A 20,629-nucleotide genomic window follows, 5' to 3' on the forward strand; every position below is an offset into this window, starting at 1 on the left:
CCAGCACCCAATGGGCACCCAGCAATGACCACAGGGCCACCCAATGGGCACCCAGCGATGACCACGGGGCCACCCAACGAGCACCCAGCGATAACCATGAGGCCATCCAATGGGCACCCAACAATGACCACGGGGCTACCCAATGGGCACCCAACAATGACCACGGGGCCACCCAATGGGCACCCAACAACGACCAGGGGGCCACCCAATGGGCACTCAGCGATGACCATACCCCACCAAGCACCCAGTGGGCACCCAACAGCCACTATACGGGCTTGGAAGCCACCAAGCACCACCATTGGTCTTCAGAGCCCTTGGTGCCCACCAGCACCCATGGGTGCCCTGGGGGTGGCGGCCACCCAAGGAACCTCCAAACCCCTTGATGAGCCCATAAACCACACGGAGACTCCCAACAACCACCCAGAGAGGGGTGAGGCACGGGGTGGGGGGCACCCATGGGTGATGGGGGGGGCACCCATGGGTGGGGGGGGGGGTCCCACCTTCTCCACGTTGCTCCAGAACTGCTTGACCTCCTTGGCGATGGCGGCGGCCACGCGGCGCAGCTTGGCCTGCTCCTCCCGCTTGGCGCGTTCCTCCTTCTGCCGCTGCTCCTCGTGGTGCCGCATCACCATCCGCACCACCTGCGCCGGCACCCATGGGTGCTGTCAGTGCCGGCCGGCTCCTCCGGCTGCGGATGGGCCCCAGAGGCCCTCCCAACCCCGCCTGAGCTACCACCATGGGCTCTACAATGGGTGGAACCTTCTCCAAGGGCTCTTGGAACCCCCCTGAGATGCCTTCAAGGGGGTTGGATGGCACCCAAAGACCCTCAGAACCCCCCTGAGATGCCTCCAAGGGGGTTGAACGGCACCCAAAGACCCTCAGAACCCCCCTGAGATGCCTTCAAGGGGGTTGGATGGCACCCAAAGATCCTCGGAACCCCCCTTGAGATGTCTCCAAGGGGGTTGAACGGCACCCAAAGATCCTCGGAACCCCCCTTGAGATGTCTCCAAGGGGGTTGAACGGCACCCAAAGACCCTCGGAACCCCCCTAAGATGGCTCCAGCCCTTCTCCATGACACTGAATCTGCCCCAAACGCTCCCCAAACCCCCCTGAGGTGCCACCATGGGCTCTGCAATGAGTGGAACCTCCTCCAAAGTCCCTCCAAACCCCCTTGAGATGCCTCCAGAGGTTCTCCAATGGGTGGAACCTTCCCAAGTGCCCTCCAACCCCCACTGAGATGCCTCCAAGGGGGTTGAACGTCACCCAAACCCCCTCCAAACTCCCTTGAGATGCCTCCAGAGGTTCTCCAGGGGGTTGACCAGCCCTTGACTCTCTTCCAAACCCCCCTGAGATGCCTCCAGCCCTTCTCCATGACATTCAATCCACCCCAAACCCCCTCCAAACCCCCCTGAGATGCCTCCAGGGAGCTCCAATGCCCCCCAACCCCCCTCCAAACCCCCTTGAGATGCCTCCAGGGAGCTCCAATGCCCCCCAACCCCCCTCCAAACCCCCCTGAGATGCCTCCAGGGAGCTCCAATGCCCCCCAAACCCCCTCCAAACCCCCTTGAGATGCCTCCAGGGAGCTCCAATGCCCCCCAACCCCCCTCCAAACCCCCTTGAGATGCCTCCAGTGAGCTCCAATGCCCCCCAAACCCCATCCAAACCCCCCTGAGATGCCTCCAGCCCTTTTCCATAAGCTTTAATCCACCCCAAACCCCCTCCAAATGCCCCTGACATGCCTCCAGGGAGGTCCAATGTCCCCCAAACCCCCTCCAAACCCCCCCAAGATGCCTCCGGGGAGCTCCAATGTCCCCCAAGGTCCCTCCAAACCCCCCTGAGATACCTCCAGGGAGCTCCAATGTCCCCCAAGGTCCCTCCAAAGCCCCCTGAGATGCCTCCAGGGAGCTCCAATATCCCCCAAACCCCCTCCGAACCCCCCCTGAGATACCACCAGACGTTCTCCAGGGGGTTGAACCTTCTCCAAGTGGGGCTGGGTGTCCCCAAAACCCCCCCCAAACCCCCCTGAGATGCCTCCAGGGACGTTCAATGCCCCCCAAACCCCATCCAAACCCCCCTGAGATGCCTCCAGGGACGTTCAATGCCCCCCCACCCCCCCCCGGAACGCCCCCCGCGATGCCCCCGGCCCTTCCCCGCCCCCCAGCCCCCCCTGACCTTGCGGGCGACCCCCCTCTTCCAGCGGCGCTCCTGGGCGAAGTCGGCGGCGAGCCACTGCATCTCCTCGCACAGGTAGTCCCAGTGCACCTTGGGCCGCGGCGGCTCCGGCACCTTGGGCAGGCGCCGCAGCGACCAGAAGCCCTCGCGCTTCATCTCGGCCACGCGGTGCTCCACTTCCGCCTCCTGGGGGCGCCAGCGCTGCGCTCAGCACCCAAAACAGCCCGAAACACCCCAAAACCAGCCCAAAACGCCCCAAAACAGCCCAAAAACCACCCCGAAATACCCCAAAACCAGCCCAAACTCCACTTCCGCCTCCTGGGGGCGCCAGCGCTGCGCTCAGCACCCAAAACCAGCCCAAAACAGCCCAAAACCAGCCCGAAATACCCCAAAACCCAGCCCAAACTCCACTTCCGCCTCCTGGGGTTGCCAGCGCTGTGATCAGCACCCAAAAACAGCCCGAAACAGCCCAAAACCAGCCCAAAACCCAGCCCAAACTCCACTTCCGCCTCCTGGGGGCGCCAGCGCTGCGCTCAGCACCCAAAAACAGCCCAAAACACCCCAAAACCAGCCCAAAACGCCCCAAAACAGCCCAAAAACGCAGCCCAAACTCCACTTCCGCCTCCTGGGGGCGCCAGCGCTGCGATCAGCACCCAAAACCAGCCCAAAACAGCCCAAAACCAGCCCGAAATACCCAAAAACCCAGCCCAAACTCCACTTCCGCCTCCTGGGGTTGCCAGCGCTGTGATCAGCACCCAAAACAGCCCGAAACAGCCCAAAACCAGCCCAAAACCCAGCCCAAACTCCACTTCCACCTCCTGGGGGCGCCAGCGCTGCGCTCAGCACCCAAAACAGCCCAAAACACCCCAAAACCAGCCCAAAACACCCCAAAACAGCCCAAAAACCCCCCCGAAATACCCCAAAACCCAGCCCAAACTCCACTTCCGCCTCCTGGGGGTGCCAGCGCTGTGCTCAGCACCCCAAAACACCCAAAACAGCACAAAAACCAGCCCGAAACACCCCGAAACACCCCAAAACCCAGCCCAAACTCCACTTCCGCCTCCTGGGGGCGCCAGCGCTGCGCTCAGCACCCAAAACCAGCCCGAAACAGCCCAAAACAGCCCAAAACCAGCCCGAAATACCCAAAAACCCAGCCCAAACTCCACTTCCGCCTCCTGGGGGCGCCAGCGCTGCGCTCAGCACCCAAAAACACCCAAAACAGCCCCAAAACCAGCCCAAAACGCCCCGAAACAGCCCAAAAACCCAGCCCAAACTCCACTTCCACCTCCTGGGGGCGCCAGCGCTGCGCTCAGCACCCAAAACAGCCCAAAACAGCCCAAAAACCAGCCCAAAACGCCCCAAAACAGCCCAAAAACCCCCCCGAAATACCCCAAAACCCAGCCCAAACTCCACTTCCGCCTCCTGGGGGCGCCACCGCTGCGCTCAGCACCCAAAACCAGCCCGAAACAGCCCCAAAACCAGCCCAAAACCCAGCCCAAACTCCACTTCCGCCTCCTGGGGGCGCCAGCGCTGCGCTCAGCACCCAAAACACCCAAAACAGCCCAAAACCAGCCCGAAACACCCCAAAACAGCCCAAAAACCAGCCCAAAAACCCACCCCCAACTCCACTTCCACCTCCTGGGGGTGTCACTGCTGCACTCAGCACCCCAAGACACCCCAAAACACCCCAGAAACCAGCCCAAAACACCAAAAAGCACCCAAAACACCCCCAAAACACTCCAAAACACTTCAAAGCCACCCCAAAACCACCCCAAAAACCACCCCAAAACACCCCAAACTCCAGCTTGGGCTCCTGCGGGTGCCACCGCTGTGCTCAGCACCCCAAAACACCCCAAAACCACCCCAAAAACCATGCCTAACTCCACCTCTGCCTCCTGTGGGTGCCACCGCTGTGCTCAGCACCCCAAAAACACCCCAAAATACCCCAAACACCACCCCGAAACACCCCAAAATCCACCTCCACCTCCTGGAGGCTCCACTGCTGTGCTCAGCACCCCAAATCACCCCCAAAACCACCCCCAACCCCCCCAGAACACCCCAAACTGTACCCAAACCCCCTCAGGACCCCCCAAACCCATCCCAGGACCCCCCAAAACTGCCCCAGGACACCCTCAAAATCACCCCAAACCCCACAGGGACCCCCCAAGCCCCCCCCAAGCCCTATGGGGTGGATCAGAAATTCTCCAGGGGCTAATATAGGGTTGGGCCACCCCGGAATGACCCCAAAAACCCTCCCAGCCCCCCCATAAAACCTGCCCTATACGAACAGAGATTCTCTGGTGGCTGCTATAGGGTTGGGGGAACCCCAGTGGTGCCTAAAGCCCCCCCTTGTCCCCACCCTATATGAGCACAGAGATTCTCTAGTGGCTGATACGGGGTTGTGCGAGCCCCCATAGCCCCCCAAACCCCCTAATCCATGGGGTATGTGAGCACAGAGATTCTCTAGTGGCTGATATGGGGTCGTGCGAGCGCCCACAGCCCCCCAAAAACCCCTAATCCATGGGCTATATGAGCACAGAGATTCTCCAGTGGCTAATACAAGGTTGTGCAAACCCCCATAGCCCCCAAATCCATGCGCTATATGAGCCCAGAGATTCTCTAGTGGCTGATATGGGGTTGTGCGAGCCCCCAAAACCCCCAAATCCATGGGCTATATAAGCACAGAGATTCTCTAGTGGCTAATATGGCGTTGTGCGAGCCATATGGGGTTGTGCGAGCCCCAATAGCCCCCCAAAACCCCCTAATCCATGGGGTATGTGAGCACAGAGATTCTCTAGTGGCTAATATGGGGTTGTGCAAACCCCCATAGCCCCCAAATCCACAGGCTATATGACCACAGAGATTCTCTAGTGGCTGATATGGGGTTGTGCAAGCCCCCATAGCCCCCTCAAACCCCCTAATCCATGGTCTATATGACCACAGAGATTCTCCACTGGCTAATATAAGGTTGTGTGAGCCCCCCATAATCCCCTAATCCATGGGCTATATGAGCACAAAGATTCTCTGGTGGCTAATACGGGGTTGTGCAAGCCCCCATAGCCCCCCAAACCCCCTAATCCATGGTCTATATGAGCACAGAGATTCTCCAGTGGCTAATATGGGGTTGTGCGAGCCCCCATAGCCCCCCAAACCCCCTAATCCATGGCCTATATGAGCACAGAGATTCTCTAGTGGCTAATACGACGTTGTGCAAGTGCCCAAAACCCCCTAATCCATGCGCTATATGAGCACAGAGACTCTCCAGTGGCTAATATGGGGTTGTGCAAGCCCCCATAGCCCCCAAATCCATGGGCTATATGAGCACAGAGAGTCTCCAGTGGCTAATATAGGGCTGGGTGAGCCCTAATTGCCCCCAAAACTCCTCCAACCCCGTCCAAAACCCATCCTATATAAGCACGGAGATTCTCTAATGGCTGATACAGGGTTGTGCACCCCCCCCTTGCCCCCAAACCCCCCCCCAACCCGAGCCTCGAGATTCCCCGCTGGCTGCTATAGGGCTGTGCCCCAACTCACGTGCTTGGCCTGCTCGGCGATCTCGGCGTGGGTCTTATCCCAGAGGCTGGGGGGGTCCGGGGGGCCGGGGGGGCCATCGGGCCGGGGGGGGCCGGCGGGGGAGGAGGCCGGGGGGGACACGCTGCCGGGGGAGCCCGACGAGGCCGGGGACACGGGGCTGCTGCCCGTCATTCTGCCCGCGGGGACCTGCGCGACACCGCTCAGGGGGGGCACAAAGGGGGGGCACAAAGGGGGTGCTGGGGGGGCCCGGGTGGGCTTGGGGGGGGGGAAGGGGTTGGAGATGAGGTTTGGGGGGGGGGTTATGGGGCTGAGAGTGGGTTTGGGGGGATATAATAGGGGGAGGGGTGCTTATGGGGGGGCCCGGGGGGGGGGGGGCATGAGAGGTTTGGGGGGGATATAATGGGGTGAGGAGTGGGTTTGGGGGGGTCTATGGGGCTGAGAGTGAGTTTGGGGGGGATATAACAGGGTGAGGGGTGGGTTGGGGGGGTCCCATGAGAGGTTTGGGGGGGTCTATGGGGCTGAGAGTGGGTTTGGGGGGGATATAACAGGGTGAGGGGTGGGTTCGGGGGGTCTATGGGGCTGAGAGTGGGTTTCGGGGGGCTATAATGGGGTGATGAATGGTTTGGGGGGGGCCAAAATGAGTTTTGGGGGGTCCTGAACAATCTGGGGGGGCACGGGGCTCACTTTGGGGGCGCAGGGCTTGTGGGGCTCACTTTGGGGGCGCAGGGTCTGTGGGGCTCCCTTTGGGGGCGCAGGGTCTGTGGGGGTGCCTTTGGGGGCGCAGGCGCTGTGGGGCTCACTTTGGGGGTGCAGGGCCTGTAAGACTCACTTTGGGGGTGCAGGGTCTGGGGGGCTCACTTTGGGGGTGCAGGGTCTGGGGGGGTCCCTTTGGGGGCACAGGGCCTGTGGGGCTCACTTTGGGGGCGCAGGGTCTGTGGGGGGCTCACTTTGGGGGCGCAGGGTCTGTGGGGGGCTCACTTTGGGGGCACAGGGCCTGTGGGGGTCCCTTTGGGGGTGCAGGCTCTGTGGGGCTCACTTTGGGGGCGCAGGGCCTGTGGGGCTCACTTTGGGGGTGCAGGGTCTGGGGGGGTCCCTTTGGGGGCACAAGGCCTGTGGGGCTCCCTTTGGAGGTGCACGGTCTGTGGGGGTCCCTTTGGGGGTGCACGGTCTGTGGGATTCCCTTTGGGGGTGCAGAGTCCGTGGGGCTCACTTTGGGGGTGCAGGGCCTGAGGGGCTCCCTTTGAGGGTGCAGGGTTTGTGGGGGTGCCTTTGGGGGCGCAGGCGCTGTGGGGCTCACTTTGGGGGCGCAGGGCCTGTGGGGCTCACTTTGGGGGCGCAGGGCCTGTGCGGCTCACTTTGGGGGCGCAGGATCTGTGGGGGTCCCTTTGGGGGTGCAGGGTCTGTGGGGCTCACTTTGGGGGTGTGGGGTCTGTGAGGGTCCCTTTGGGGGTGCAGGGTCTGTGGGACTCCCTTTGGGGGTGCAAGGTCTGTGGGGCTCACTTTGGGGGTGCGGGGTCTGTGGGGGTCCCTTTGGGGGTGCGGGGCCTGTGGGGCTCACTTTGGGGGTGCAGGGTCTGTGGGGCTCACTTTGGGGGCGCAGGGTCTGTGGGGGTCACTTTGGGGGCGCAAGGTCTGGGGGGGTCCCTTTGGGGGTGCGGCCCCCCCAGGCCCACACTTTGGGGGTGTTTGGGGTTCCCCCCCCTCACCTGGGGGTGCAGCGGCGGGTGCGGGGGGGGCAGGCCGCGGGGGGGGGCCCCCGGGCCGTGCTGGGCTGGGGGGGCCTCATCCTGCGCCGGCGGCCGCGGCCGGGCCGAGCCCTGGTCCAGCTCCTGGGCGCCCGGGCGGCCCAGCCTGCGCTCCCCAGAGCCGCCTGCGGAGGGACATGGGGGTCAGGGTGGGGGGCACCCATGGGTGCTGCACCCCCCCCCCCCATAGCACCCATGGGTGCTGCCCCACCTGTGTGCGCGGGGCCCTCCTCCTCCTCCTCACACTCCACTTCCACGGTGTCGGTGGCGCGGGGGGGGCGCTCCTGGGGGGGGGGGGAAGGATGAGGAGGGGGGTGGGGGGTGACCCCCACCCATGGGTGCTGCCCCCCCCCCCAAGCTTGAATGAGACCCCCCCACCTTTGAGTTGTGCTTGGGGGGGGCTGCCCCATAGCGGGGACTACAAGCACCTTGGGGGGGGGGTGTCACATTGGGTGCCCCATGGGGAGCTCTCACCCCACATTGGGCTCTGCTGCCCCACAGCGGGGTCCCTCGCCCCACAGCACAGTCATGGGGGGGGTGGGTCCCTTCCCCACTGAAAGGACCCCATGGGTGCCCTATAGGGGGGACCTCTGCTCCATGGCGGGACCCAATGGGTGCCCCATGGCGGGGGCATCCTCTGCCCCACACCAGGACCCAATGGGTGCCCCATGGTGGGGGCATCCTCTGCCCTACAGCAGGGCCCAATGGGTGCCCCCATTTACCCCACACCAGGGTTATCTGCCCCACAGCAAGACCCACTGGGTGCCCCTCAGCAGGACCCCAATGGGTGCCCACAGGGAAAGGGTTCCCTGCCCCACATCAGGACCCAGCGGGTGCGCAGCGGGAAGGCTGCCTGCCCCACTGAAGGGACCCAATGGGTGCCCCACAGCAGGGGTCCCCTGCCCCACTGAAGGGGCCCAATGGCTGCCCCATCAGGAAGGGTCCCCTACCCCACAGCAGGGCCCAATGGGTGCCGCATGGGGGGGCGATCCCGTGCCCCACAGCAGGACCCAATGGGTGCACCATGGGGGGGGGGATCCCCTGCCCCACACCAGGGCCCAGTGGGTGCCCCATGGGGGGGATCCCCTGCCCCATAGCAGGACTCAATGGGTGCCCCACACTGGGGGTCCCCTGCCCCACTGAAGGGACCCAAAGGGTGGTCCATGAGGGGGGTCCCTTGCTCCACACCGAGATCATATGGGTGCCCCATGCGGGGGTTCCCCTGCCCCACTGAAGGCACCAATGGGTGCCCCATGGGGGGGATCCCCTGCTCCACACCAGGACCCAATGGGTGCCCTATGGGGGTCCCCTGCCCCATAGCAGGACCCAATGGAGCGTGCTCTGCCCCACTGAAGGGGCCCAATGGGTGCCCCACAGCAGGGCCCAATGGGTGCACCATGGGGGGGGGGGATCCGCTGCCCCACAGCAAGGCCCAATGGGTGCCCTATTGGGGGGGGGATCCCCTGCCCCACAGCAGGGCCCAATGGGGGGTGCCCTGACCCACTGAAGGCCCCAATAGGTGCCCCATGCAGTGTATCCCCTGCCCCACAGCAGGACCCAATGGGAGCCCCATAGCAGGGGTCCCTTGCCCCACACCGAGACCCAATGGGTGCCCCATAAGGGGGGTGCCGTGCTCCATTGAAGGGACGCAAAGGGTGCTCCATGAGGGGGATCCCCTGCCCCACACCAGGCCCCAACGGGGGGTGCCCCCCCACTGAAGGCCCCAATGGGTGCCCCATGCAGTGGATCCCCAGCCCCACAGCAGGGCCCAATGGAGAGTGCTCTGCCCCACTGAAGGGACCCAATAGCTGCCCCATGGGGGGATGCCCCCACAGCAGGGCCCAATGGGTGCCCCATGGGGGGGATCCCCTGCCCCACACCAGGGCCTAATGGGGGGTCCCCTGCCCCACTGAAGGCCCCAGTGGGTGCCCCATGGGAGGGATCCCATGCTCCACAACAGGTCCCAAAAGGGGGTGCCCTGCCCCACTGAAGGGACCCAATGGGTGCCCCATGGAGGGGGGGATCCCCTGCCACACAGCAGGGCTCAATGGGTGCCGCGTCGCGAAGGGTTCCCTGCCCCACACTGGGACCCAATGGGTGCTCCATGGGGGGGACCCCCTGCCCCACAGGAGCGGTCCCTTGCCCCACTGAAGGGACCCAATGGCTGCCCCATGCGGGGGGACCCCCAGCCCCACACCCACCCCCAACATCTGCCCCACGCGGAGGCCCCCGAGCCCCCCCCCCCCCGTTACCGCTCCCGCTGCCTCAGGCCGCTGCCGCCGGGGGGGGGAGGGGGGGAGCCGCCTCCCGCTCCGCCTCCCTCCGCTGCCGCAAAATGGCGCCCGCTCCCCCCCCCCCCCGCCACCCCCCCTCGGTCCGGTGCCGGTGCCCCCGCGCCCCCCCCCCGCCCCCCGGTGCCGGTCTCGGTGCCCCCCCCCCGCGCCCCCGGGGCTCACGGGAAATGCAGTTCCGAGGCTCGGGCCCGGCGGCAAAATGGCGGCGGCGCGCGGCCGGCCTGAGGGGACGGGGCGGGCGGGCGGGCGGGCGGGAGGAGGGGGCGTGGCCAAGGCAGATCTCGCGAGACTTCCAGCCCGCCGCCGCTGCGGCCGCGGCAGGATCTCGCGAGAGTTCACACACTCTTCCCCCCCCCCCATACTGGGTCCAATGGGGTTCGCGCTCCTCCCCGTCGACCCGCCCACTGGCCGGGCGCGCGCGTCTCGCGAGAGCTGGCGGCGGGAGCGCGGGAGGCAGAGACAAGATGGTGGAGGGGGAGAGGCCAAGCGGAGGGGGCGGGGCCTTGGGGAGGGGGCGTGGCTTCACGGAGCGGGCGTGGCTTCGCGGAAGGGGCGTGGCTTGGATGATGCGACGCGGCTTCAGTGAGAGGGCGTGGCTTCGCCTTGGGGGCGTGGCCCAGGGAAGGCCGCGTGATGTCGGTGGCCCCGCCCCCAACGCTCCGGATTGGAGGAACGGGGGATGACGCACTACCCCCCCCGCCCCGCAGCCCCAACACCAATCCCCCCGCGGCGCCGTGGTTACGTCACGGCTGGCGCACGTGGCGGCTGCGCGGGATGGCGGCGGCCATGGCGGCTGAGAGGAGGCCGCCATGATGGTTTGCCCACGTGACTCCCCCCCACCCCCCCACCATCCTTTTCCGACACTTTGGAGCCTTTTGGACGTTTTTTTATCTAAAAGGAGCAGAAACGGCCTCAAAAAACCCGTTTGCGGCGAAACGGGGGGGGGACGGGGAGGTGGAGGGGAGGGGTCACCTCAAAGGTCATGGTGGGGGGGGTGGAGGGGTCCCGAAAGGTCACAGCGGGTCAGGAGGGCACAAGGGCACGTGGGGGCAGGCGGTGACCCCGGTTGACCTCATTGACCTCAGGTGACCCCTGTTGACCCCATTGGACCTGGGTGACCGCAGTGTGCCCATTGGGTCCGGTGGAGCCTGGGTGACCTCAGGTGACCCCAGGTGACCCCGGCTGACCCCGTGTCACAGGAAGTAGTCGGCCACGGGCTTCTTGGCGGGGATCCCGCGCGTCTCCTGCGGCGCCGCCTCGAAGATGATGAATTCCTTCTGCAGGTGCTCGTCCAGCTCCAGGATGGCCGCCACGTTCCCGCACCTGCCACGCACACACCCCATAGCGACCCACAGGGACCCCACAGGGACCCATAGAGACCCAGAGATACACACTGACAACCCATAGGGACCCTATAGATACATAGTGACACCATAGACAGACCCACAGCGACCCATAGAGACCCAGAGATACACTGTGACACCCCAGAGAGACCCATAGAGAGACCCAGAGACACCCCAGAGATCCTATAGACACACAGTGACACCCCATAGAGACCCATAGCACCCCCTAGAGACCCACAGACACCCCATAGAGCTCCACAGATATACAGTGACACCCCATGACGCCATATGGATACACAGTGACACCCTAGAGACACCCCCTAGACACCACACAAACCCGACAGACACCCCATAGACCCCAATAGACACCCCACAGACCCCCAGAGACACCCCATAGACACCCCACAGACCCCCAGACACCCCTCAGACCTCCAGAGACACCCATAGACACCCCATAGAGCCCCAGACACCCCACAGACACCCCACAGACCCCCATAGACATCCCACAGACCCCCACGGACACCCCATAGACACCCCACAGACCCCTAGACTCCCCACAGACACCCCATAGATCCCCACAGACATCCCACAGACCCCCATAGACCCCCATAGACACCCCACAGACCCCCAGAGACACCCCACAGACCCCCAGACTCCCCATAGACCCCCATAGACACACACAGACCCCCACAGACACCTCACAGACACCCCATAGCCCCTCATAGCCCCCACTGACCCCAGTGACACCCACAAACCCCCTATAAACCCCCCCAGAGACCCCATAGACACCCCATAGACCCCCACAGACATGTCACAGACACCCCACAGACCCCCATAGAGCCCCATAAACACCCCACAGACACCCCATAGACATCCCACAGACACCCCATAGCCCCTCATAGCCCCCACTGACCCCAGTGACACCCACAAACCCCCTATAAACCCCCCCAGAGACCCCACAGACCCCCATAAACACCCCACAGACCCCCATAGACACCCCATAGACCCCCCCAGACACCTCATAGACACCCCACAGACCCCCATAGTCCCCCATAAACACCCCACAGACACCCCATAGCCCCTCATAGCCCCCACTGACCCCAGTGACACCCACAAACCCCCTATAAACCCCCGCAGAGACCCCCCAGACCCCCATAGACCCCCATAAACACCCCACAGACCCCCATAAACACCCCATAGCCACCCCCAGCCCCCTCCGATCCTACAGACCCCACACCCCACAGGACACCCGTAGCTCCACGGTGCTTTACGGCGGCTCTAGGGCACCACGGGGGGTGTCTATGGGGCGCTCTCGCCCCCCGGCGCGCCCCACACCTGTAGCAGTAGTTGGGGGCGGACCAGACGGTGAGCACGGTCTCGCTGAAGTGCCACTTGTAGCCCTCCATGACGAGCTGGTGCGCGCGGCAGATCATGTCGATGTCGTTGGCGGCGTTGAACTGCGCCACCACGTCGCTGCCGAACAGGTACCCGGCGCCCCGCGGCGACACGCCCCAGCCCGTCGTGTCTGCGAGCACCGGGAGCCATGGGGCGCCATGGGGCAGCAGGGGGGCACCAGCCTGCCTGATGTGGTCTATGGGGTGACATGTCCCAGCCCGTCGTGTCTGCGAGCACCGGGAGCCATGGGGCGCCATGGGGCAGCAGGGGGGCAGCAGCCTGCCTGATGTGGTCTATGGGTCTATGGGGTGACACGTCCCAGCCCATTGTGTCTGCGAGCACCGGGAGCCATGGGGCGCCGTGGGGCAGCAGCCTGCCTGATGTGGTCTATGGGGTGACATGTCCCAGCCCATCGTGTCTGTGTGCCGGGGGCACCATGGGGCACCATGGGGCAGCAGGAGGGCAAGAGCCCACCTAATGTGGTCTATGGGTCTATGGGGTGACATGCCCCAGCTCATCGTGTCTGCGAGCACCAGGAGCCATGGGGCGCCATGGGGCAGCAGGGGGGCACCAGCCTGCCTGATGTGGTCTATGGGTCTATGGGGTGACATGTCCCAGCCCATCGTGGCTACCAGCACCAGAGATACCATGAGGGCACCATGGGGGCATCATGGGGACACGAGGCCCCCTAACATGGTCTATGGGTCTATGGTCTATGGGGTGACATGCCCCAGCCCGTCATGTCTGTGAGCACCAGGGACACCATGGGGCGCCGTGGGGCAGCAGGGGGGCAGGACCCTGCCTAATGTGGTCTATGGGTCTATGGTCTATGGGGCAACACATCCCAGCCCGTTGTATCTGTGAGCACCAGGGATGTCATGAGGCATCAGGGGGGCACCATAGGGCGTCAGGGGGGCGCCATGGGGCAGCAGTGGGGCATGAGCCTGCCTGACGTGCTCTATGGGTCTATGGGGCGGCATGTCCCAGCCCGTTGTGTCTGTGAGCACCAGGAACATCATTGGGGCATCAGTGGGGCAGCAGGGGGGCAGCTTGGGGACATGAGCCTGGCTGACGTGCTCTATGGGTCTATGGTCTATGGATCTCTGGTCTATGGGTCTGTGGTCTATGGGTCTGTGGTCTATGGGTCTGTGGTCTATGGGGCCCATCGTGTCTGTGAGCCCCAGAGACACCACGGGGGCACCACGGGGGCACCATGGGGACACGAGCCGGCCTGACATGGCCCCAGGCAAGATGGCGGCCGCCATAGGGGCTTGACACCCCCCCAAGATGGCGGCCCCCATGGAGCCGCCCTGAGACAACATGGAGGCCGCCACTGGGGACACGAGCCTGCCCAAGATGGCCCCAACCAAGATGGCGGCTGCCACAGAACACCGAGCACACCCAAGATGGCGGCCACCATGGGCACAACCCACCCAAGATGGCGGCCGCCATGGGGATAGAGCCCACAGCCAATCACGGCGCAGCGCGGCAACACGTGACCCACATGCGTGTTACATGTGTCTACACAGGGCACGTTCAGCAGCCCCCAGTGGCAACATGGAACCCACACGTGTGTTACATGTGTCCACAGGGAGCGTGTGGAAGGAGGTAACGTGGCCCCACAGGGACATATGACCCACACGCGTGTCCACACGTGTCACATGGAACAACCCAGCGTGGTTACAGGGTTATATGCGTGTCACACATGTCACATAGAGCCATGTGCATCACACCAACATGGCTGCATGGAACATGTGACCCACACACGTGTTACATGCACCCATAGGTACCGTGTGGAACAGCCAAAGGGGTCACACATGACCCATATGTGTCCACACGTGGCACATGGAGCATCCAACATGGTCACACGTGTGTCACATGGAGCCACATGGGCCCAGATGGGGTGTCTATGAGAGGACATGACCCACGCATTACATGACGTGACCCACGTGTGTCACACGATGACCCACACATGTGACATGACACGACCCACACGTGTCACACATCACGCAGGCACCACATGGGATGCGCTGCCCTCACCCCCCCCGCCTGGGGGCAGAACACGCCCTGACACGTGACGACACGCGTGTGCGGGACCTACCCTCGGGGTCGGACCAGAGCAGGTCGCACATGGGCCCGTCGTGGGGCACCTCCTGCTTCCGGTCGATGGTGCGGATCTGGTCGAGCGTCTGGATGGAGGGCGAGAGGCCGCCGTGCACGCAGAAGATCTGCGGGAACACGCGTGTGCTTAGCGTGTGCTTAGCGTGTGCAGCGCCTGCGAGGCTGGAGGGACCCCAAGGAGGGCACAAACCACCCCGGAGCCATCGCGCCCCCACCATGTGCTTAGTGTGTCCTTACCATGTCCCACCACACCCTTAATGTGTGCTTAGCATGCCCCAACATGCCCTTAACATGTGCTTAGCATGTTCTAACACGCATTAGTCTCTGGGGCAGCGGCGCTGAACAAGGTGAAGCCGCCACCACGTGGCCCCCGACCCCTCCCCCCACCCTCATAGAGGCTTAGTATGTTCTTCATGTGCGCTTAGCATGACCTTAACGTGTCCTAGCATGTCATTACCATGTCCCAGCACCCTCACAGACTACCCCAGGGTGGCACAAGGCTGCAGAAAGCGAAGCCACCGGTGCCTCCCCCCATAGCTCGGCCCCACACACCCACATGTGCTTAGCATGACCTTAGTGTGTCACTAGCATGTCCTTAGCATGTCCTAGCACCCTCACGGGCTCTTCCATGGCGGTGCCAGCGCTGAGCCACCCGCATGACTCATGGGAACAGGCCCTCCTGCACCCACACGTGTGCTTAGCATGACCTTAGCGTGTCCTAGCATGACCATAGCATGTCCTAGCATGACCACTGCATGCCCCGCCATGCTTACAGCCTATTGCACGGCAGCAACGGGCCTGCAGACGGCAAAGCCACCGCCACAGCTCCCCACAGCTCAACCCCGGGGGCCTCCCCTTAGCCCCACATGTGCTTAGCGTGACCTTAACATGTCATTACCATGCCCCAGCACCCTCACAGACTGCCCCATAGCGGCGCCGAGGCTGCAGAGAGCGCAGCCACCGGCACGGGGGGGCGCTCCCCCCCACGCCATGTTCTCGGCACGACGGTGGCGTGCGGGGCGCACCTTGCCGTCGATGATGGCGGAGAGGCTGAGGTAGTCGAAGATCTCGGTGCAGTAGCGCCACACGGTGACGGAGCCGTACTTGCGCAGGCACTCGTCGTAGAAGCCGTAGACCTGCGTGATCTGCCGGCTCTCGTGGTTCCCGCGGATCAGCGTGATCCGGTCGGGGTAACGCACCTGCGGCGCCACACCGCGGGTCCGCCCGGGCTCCAGGGGGCGCCAACGGGACCCGCTGCATCCCCCCCCCGCGGGTCCTCCCACACACCAGGGGGCGCCAACGGGATCCGCTGCACCCCCCCCCGCGGGTCCGCCCGGGCTCCAGGGGGCGCCAACGGGACCCACTGCATCCCCCCCCGCGGGTCCTCCCACACATCAGGGGGCGCCAACGGGACCTGCTGCACCCCCCCCACGGGTCCTCCCGGGCTCCAGGGGGCGCCAACGGGACCCACTGCATCCCCCCCCGCGGGTCCTCCCACACATCAGGGGGCGCCAACGGGACCTGCTGCACCCCCCCCACGGGTCCTCCCGGGCTCCAGGGGGCGCCACCGGGACCCGTTGCACCCCCTCCATGTGTCCTCCCACACACCAGGGGGCGCCAACGGGATCCGCTGCACCCCCCCCCGCGGGTCCGCCCGGGCTCCAGGGGGCGCCACCGGGACCCGCTGCACCCCCCGCGGGTCCTCCCGGGCTCCAGGGGGCGCCAATGGGACCTGCTGTACCCCCCCCACGGGTCCTCCCGGGCTCCAGGGGGCGCCAACGGGATCCACTGCATCCCCCCCCCGCGGGTCCGCCCGGGCTCCAGGGGGCGCCACCGGGATCCACTGCACTGCCCCCATGGGTCCTCCCACACACCAGGGGGCGCCAATGGGATCCAGTGCATCTCCCCACGGGTCCTCTCACACACCAGGGGGCGCCATCGGGATCTACTGCACCCCCCCACGGGTCCTCCCGGGCTCCAGGGGGGCGCCAACGAGATCCAGTGCATCTCCCCACGGGTCCTCCCACACACCAGGGGGCGCCAACGGGATGCACTGCATCCCCCTACGGGTCCTCCCACACACCAGGGGGCGCCACCGGGTTCTTCTGCACCCCTCGGCTCCCTTTGTCTGCCTCATAGGGACACCCCAAACATGTGGGGCTGCCCCATGGGTCACCCCCTTTCTCTTGGCCCCCATTCTCCCCACAGGTCCCCTCATGGGACACCCTCCAATGCCTGAGTTCCACCCTGAGTCCCCCCCATGGGTGCCCCCCATTGGCCGGGCCCCTTCGGGCGCCCCCCAAGTGTGGGTCCCGCCGGCCCCACCTTGAGCGCCAGCAGCAGCAGGAAGGTCTCGACGCTGTAGAAGCCCCGATCCACAAAGTCGCCCATGAACAGGTAGTTGGTCTCGGGGACGTCCCCCCCGACCTGGGGGGCACGGGGGGGGCACTTAGGGGGCAGGTGGGGGGCACTTAGGGGTGCTTGGGGGGCGCGCTTGGGGGGCAGCTCACCCTGAAGAGCTCCTTGAGGTCATAGAACTGCCCGTGGATGTCGCCGCACACCTGGGGGGGGGAAATGGGGGTCAGAGCCCCACAAGTGCCACACGAGGTCTGGCTCTGCCCCACAGCACCCCCCAGCACCCCATAGAGCCGCATAGTTGACCCTTAACCCCCCCCACCTACCCCACAGCCGCCCCGCACACCTTCCCCCCAAGCCCCACATCAACCCCTGAGAATCCCCCAGCCCCACACATCTGCCCCACAGGCCCCCTATATCCACCCTTGCACTCCCCCAGCCCCACATGTTCCCCTCTGCGGGCCCCCCCAATGGCCACACCAACCCCCTAATCCCCCATATCTGTCCCCATAGCCCCATCCTACCCTCCAGCCCCTCCTGTCTGCCCCTAGACACCCCCCAATGCCCCACATCTACCTTCCAGCCCCACATATGTACACCTAGACCCCCTCTCAGCCCCATACATCTGCCCCATAGACCCTCTATATACACCCCTAGACCTCCTCAGCCCCCCATACCCAACTCCCAGCCCCACATATGCACCCCTACAGCTCCCAGCCCCACACATCTGCCCCATAGCTGCCCTATGTCCACCCTTACACTCCCCCAGCCCTCCATACCCACCCCCCAGCCCCACACATCTGCCCCATAGACCCCCCTATATCCACCCCTACGCCTCCCCAGGCCCCCCACCCAACCCCAGCCCCACACATCTGTACCCCAGATCCCCCCCAATAGCCCATATCTACCTCCCAGCCCCACATATCCACACCCCCACACCCCCCAGCCCCACACATCTGCCCCATAGCCCCCCTATATCCACCCTTCCACCCCTCCAGCCCCCCATACCCCCCCCAGCCCCACACATCTGCCCCATAGCCGCCCTACACCCACCCTTCCACCCCTCCCTACCCACCCCGCAGCCCTACACATCTGCCCCTAGACCCCCTATATCCACCCTACACCCCCCCATCCCCACCCCCAACCCCCCATCCCCAACCCTAGACCCCCCCCCCATTGCCCCATAGCCCCCTACATGCCCCCAACTCGCCGTGACGGGGGAGTCGACCCTCTGCACGTTGCTCTCCTCCACCAGGATCTCCCTGCGGGGGCCGGGGGGCAGTTACCGGGGGGGAGGGGGGGTGGTAAGTGCCCCCCGGGGGGCGCTAAGGGGGCCGGGGGGTATTACCGGGGGGGGGCGCTAAGGGGGCCGGGGGGTATTACCGGGGGGGGGGGGTGGTAAGTGCCCCCCGGGGGGCGCTAAGGGGGCCAGGGGGTATTACCGGGGGGGGGGCGCTAAGGGGGCCGGGGGGTATTACCGGGGGGGGGGGTGGTAAGTGCCCCCCGGGGGGCGCTAAGGGGGCCGGGGGGTATTACCGGGCCTTGGCGCAGAGCGCCTTCACCTCGCTCTCCTTGATGAGCTCGCAGCGGCGCAGCTGCTCGATCTGCCGGTCCAGGTCGCTCAGCTCCCCCATGGCTGCGGGCGGAGACCCCCGTCAGCCCCACAGCAACCCCCCAGCGGCCCCACAGCGGCCCCCTTCAGCCCCCCATCGGCCCCCATTAGCCACCATCAGCCCCCCATAGCCTCCCCATCAGCCCCTCATCGGCCCCCTTCAGCCCCCCATAGCCCCCCCATCAGCCCCTCATCGGCCCCCATTAGCCACCATCAGCCCCCCATAGCCCCCCATCAGCCCCCATCAGCCCCCCATCGGCCCCCATTAGCCACCATCAGCCCCCCATAGCCCCCCATCGGCCCCCATCAGCCCCCCATCGGCCCCCATTAGCCACCATCAGCCCCCCATAGCCCCCCATCGGCCCCCATCAGCCCCCCATCGCCCCCCATCAAAGCCCCATCAGCCCCATATCAGCCTCCCATCAACCCCCATCGCCCCCCATCGCCCCCCATCAGCCCCCCATCAGCCACCATTAGCATCCATCACCCCCAATCAGCCCCCATCAACTGCCATCGGACCCCATCAACCTCCTTCAGCCCCCCATCGCCCCCCATCAACCCCCATCAGCCCCCGTAAGCCCCCCATCAGCCCCCCGGCATCTGGGGCTGGAGCCCAGCAGCCCCCCCCTTGCCCCCCACGGGGTTAAAGACCCTACTTGCACCATGGTTGCCCCATAAGTGCCCCACAACCACTCCATGGGAAGCTGACTACCCCATGGAGGTCCTTAACTGCCCCACAACTGCCCCACGGGGGTCCCAAACTGCCCCACAACTGCCCCACGGGGATCCTTCACTGCCCCACAGCTGCCCCATGGGGGTCCCAAACTGCCCCATAGGGGTCCTCAACTGCCCCAAACCCCACAACTGACCCTGGGGCTTCCCCCAGCCCCACAAGTGCCTCCGGCATCCCAACCACCCCCTGCCCCACAACCCCCCCGCCCCATAACTGCCCAAAGCCACTCCCTGCACCCCAAAGAGTCCCTCCAGAGCCCCACAGACCTGCCCCATAGCCCCGCCATAGCCCTCCTCAGCCCCACAGACGAGCCCCATAGCCCCCCATAACCGCCCCAGTCCCCCCAGAGCCCCCCCAGAGCCCTCCTCAGCCCCACAGACGTGCCCCATAGCCCCCCATAGCCCTCCTCAGCCCCACAGATGTGCCCCATAGCCCTCCTCAGCCCCACAGCTGTGCCCCATAGCCTCCCATAACCACCCCATACCCCCCCATAGCCCTCCTCAGCCCCACAGCCGTGCCCCATAGCCTCCCATAACCACCCCATAGGCCCCCCATAGCCCTCCTCAGCCCCACAGCTGTGCCCCATAGCCCCCCCAGAGCCCCCATAGCCCTCCTCAGCCCCACAGACGTGCCCCATAGCCCCCCCAGAGCCCCCATAGCCCTCCTCAGCCCCACAGACGTGCCCCATAGCCCCCCCAGAGCCCCCATAGCCCTCCTCAGCCACACAGCCGTGCCCCATAGCCCCCCATAATCACTCCATAGGCCCCCCATAGCCCCCCCGTCCTGGGCTCCACCCCTACAGCCCCCCATAGCCCCTCGTAGCTGCCCCATAACCCCGCAGCGCTGCCCCATAGCCCCCCATTGCCCCACAGCCCTGCCCCACAGCCGCCTATTGCTCCCTTATACCCCACACAGCCGCTCTGTAGCCACACAGCCATGCCCCATAGCGCCCCATAGCCCCCTATACCCGCCCTATATCGCCCCATAGCGCCCCATAGACCCACCGGCTGCGACCCTCCGCCGCCGCCGCCGCGCGTCACTTCCGGGCCGGCCCCTGCCGGAAGCGGAAGAGCGCGCCCGGCGGCGGGGAGTGACGTTGGCAAGAGGCGGGGCCAGAAGCACCGCGGCCGGATCCATTGACACGGGGGGGGGGGGGTGTCCCCGGGTCCTAGAGCCCCCCCCACCGTGTCCCCCCCCATGTCCTAATGTCCCCCCTTGTCTCAATGTCCCCCCATGTCCAAATGTCCCCCCGTGTCCCAATGTCCCCCCATGTCCCAATGCCTCTCCACATTTCAATGTCCCCCCATGTCCCGGTGTCCCCCCGT

General features: G+C 65.3%; 2 protein-coding genes across 5 annotated transcripts; both read right to left on the reverse strand.

Annotated features, from left to right (window-relative positions):
* Window positions 1–265: 265 nt before the first annotated feature.
* LOC115602946 (helicase SRCAP-like) lies at window positions 266–10,105 on the reverse strand. The gene is made up of 7 exons (XM_030474397.1): window positions 9,908–10,105; window positions 7,663–7,735; window positions 7,413–7,576; window positions 5,707–5,892; window positions 2,173–2,358; window positions 501–641; window positions 266–274 (listed from the first exon to the last, which is right to left on the reverse strand). Exons 1-7 carry the CDS (start codon window positions 10,103–10,105, stop codon window positions 266–268), a joined length of 957 nt encoding a protein of 318 aa, XP_030330257.1.
* A 510-nt stretch (window positions 10,106–10,615) lies between these two features.
* PPP4C (protein phosphatase 4 catalytic subunit) lies at window positions 10,616–20,423 on the reverse strand. 4 transcript variants are annotated; one of them, XM_030474427.1, is made up of 9 exons: window positions 20,309–20,409; window positions 18,496–18,595; window positions 18,170–18,221; window positions 17,115–17,165; window positions 16,930–17,031; window positions 15,630–15,803; window positions 14,585–14,711; window positions 12,424–12,613; window positions 10,616–11,068 (listed from the first exon to the last, which is right to left on the reverse strand). In XM_030474427.1, the coding sequence occupies exons 2-9, from the start codon at window positions 18,591–18,593 to the stop codon at window positions 10,939–10,941; spliced, it is 924 nt and encodes a 307-aa protein (XP_030330287.1). In that variant the 5' UTR covers window positions 18,594–18,595; window positions 20,309–20,409; the 3' UTR covers window positions 10,616–10,938. The 4 variants fall into 4 exon arrangements, with proteins under 4 accessions (XP_030330287.1, XP_030330289.1, XP_030330288.1 ...); XM_030474429.1 differs by lacking the exon at window positions 16,930–17,031 and having other exon boundaries at window positions 20,309–20,406; XM_030474428.1 differs by lacking the exons at window positions 10,616–11,068; window positions 12,424–12,613 and adding an exon at window positions 12,732–13,072 and having other exon boundaries at window positions 20,309–20,423.
* Window positions 20,424–20,629: the final 206 nt, after the last annotated feature.

This window comes from Strigops habroptila, unplaced genomic scaffold, assembly GCF_004027225.2.
Source record: "Strigops habroptila isolate Jane unplaced genomic scaffold, bStrHab1.2.pri NW_022045589.1_ctg1, whole genome shotgun sequence".
NCBI classification, from domain to species: domain Eukaryota; kingdom Metazoa; phylum Chordata; class Aves; order Psittaciformes; family Psittacidae; genus Strigops; species Strigops habroptila.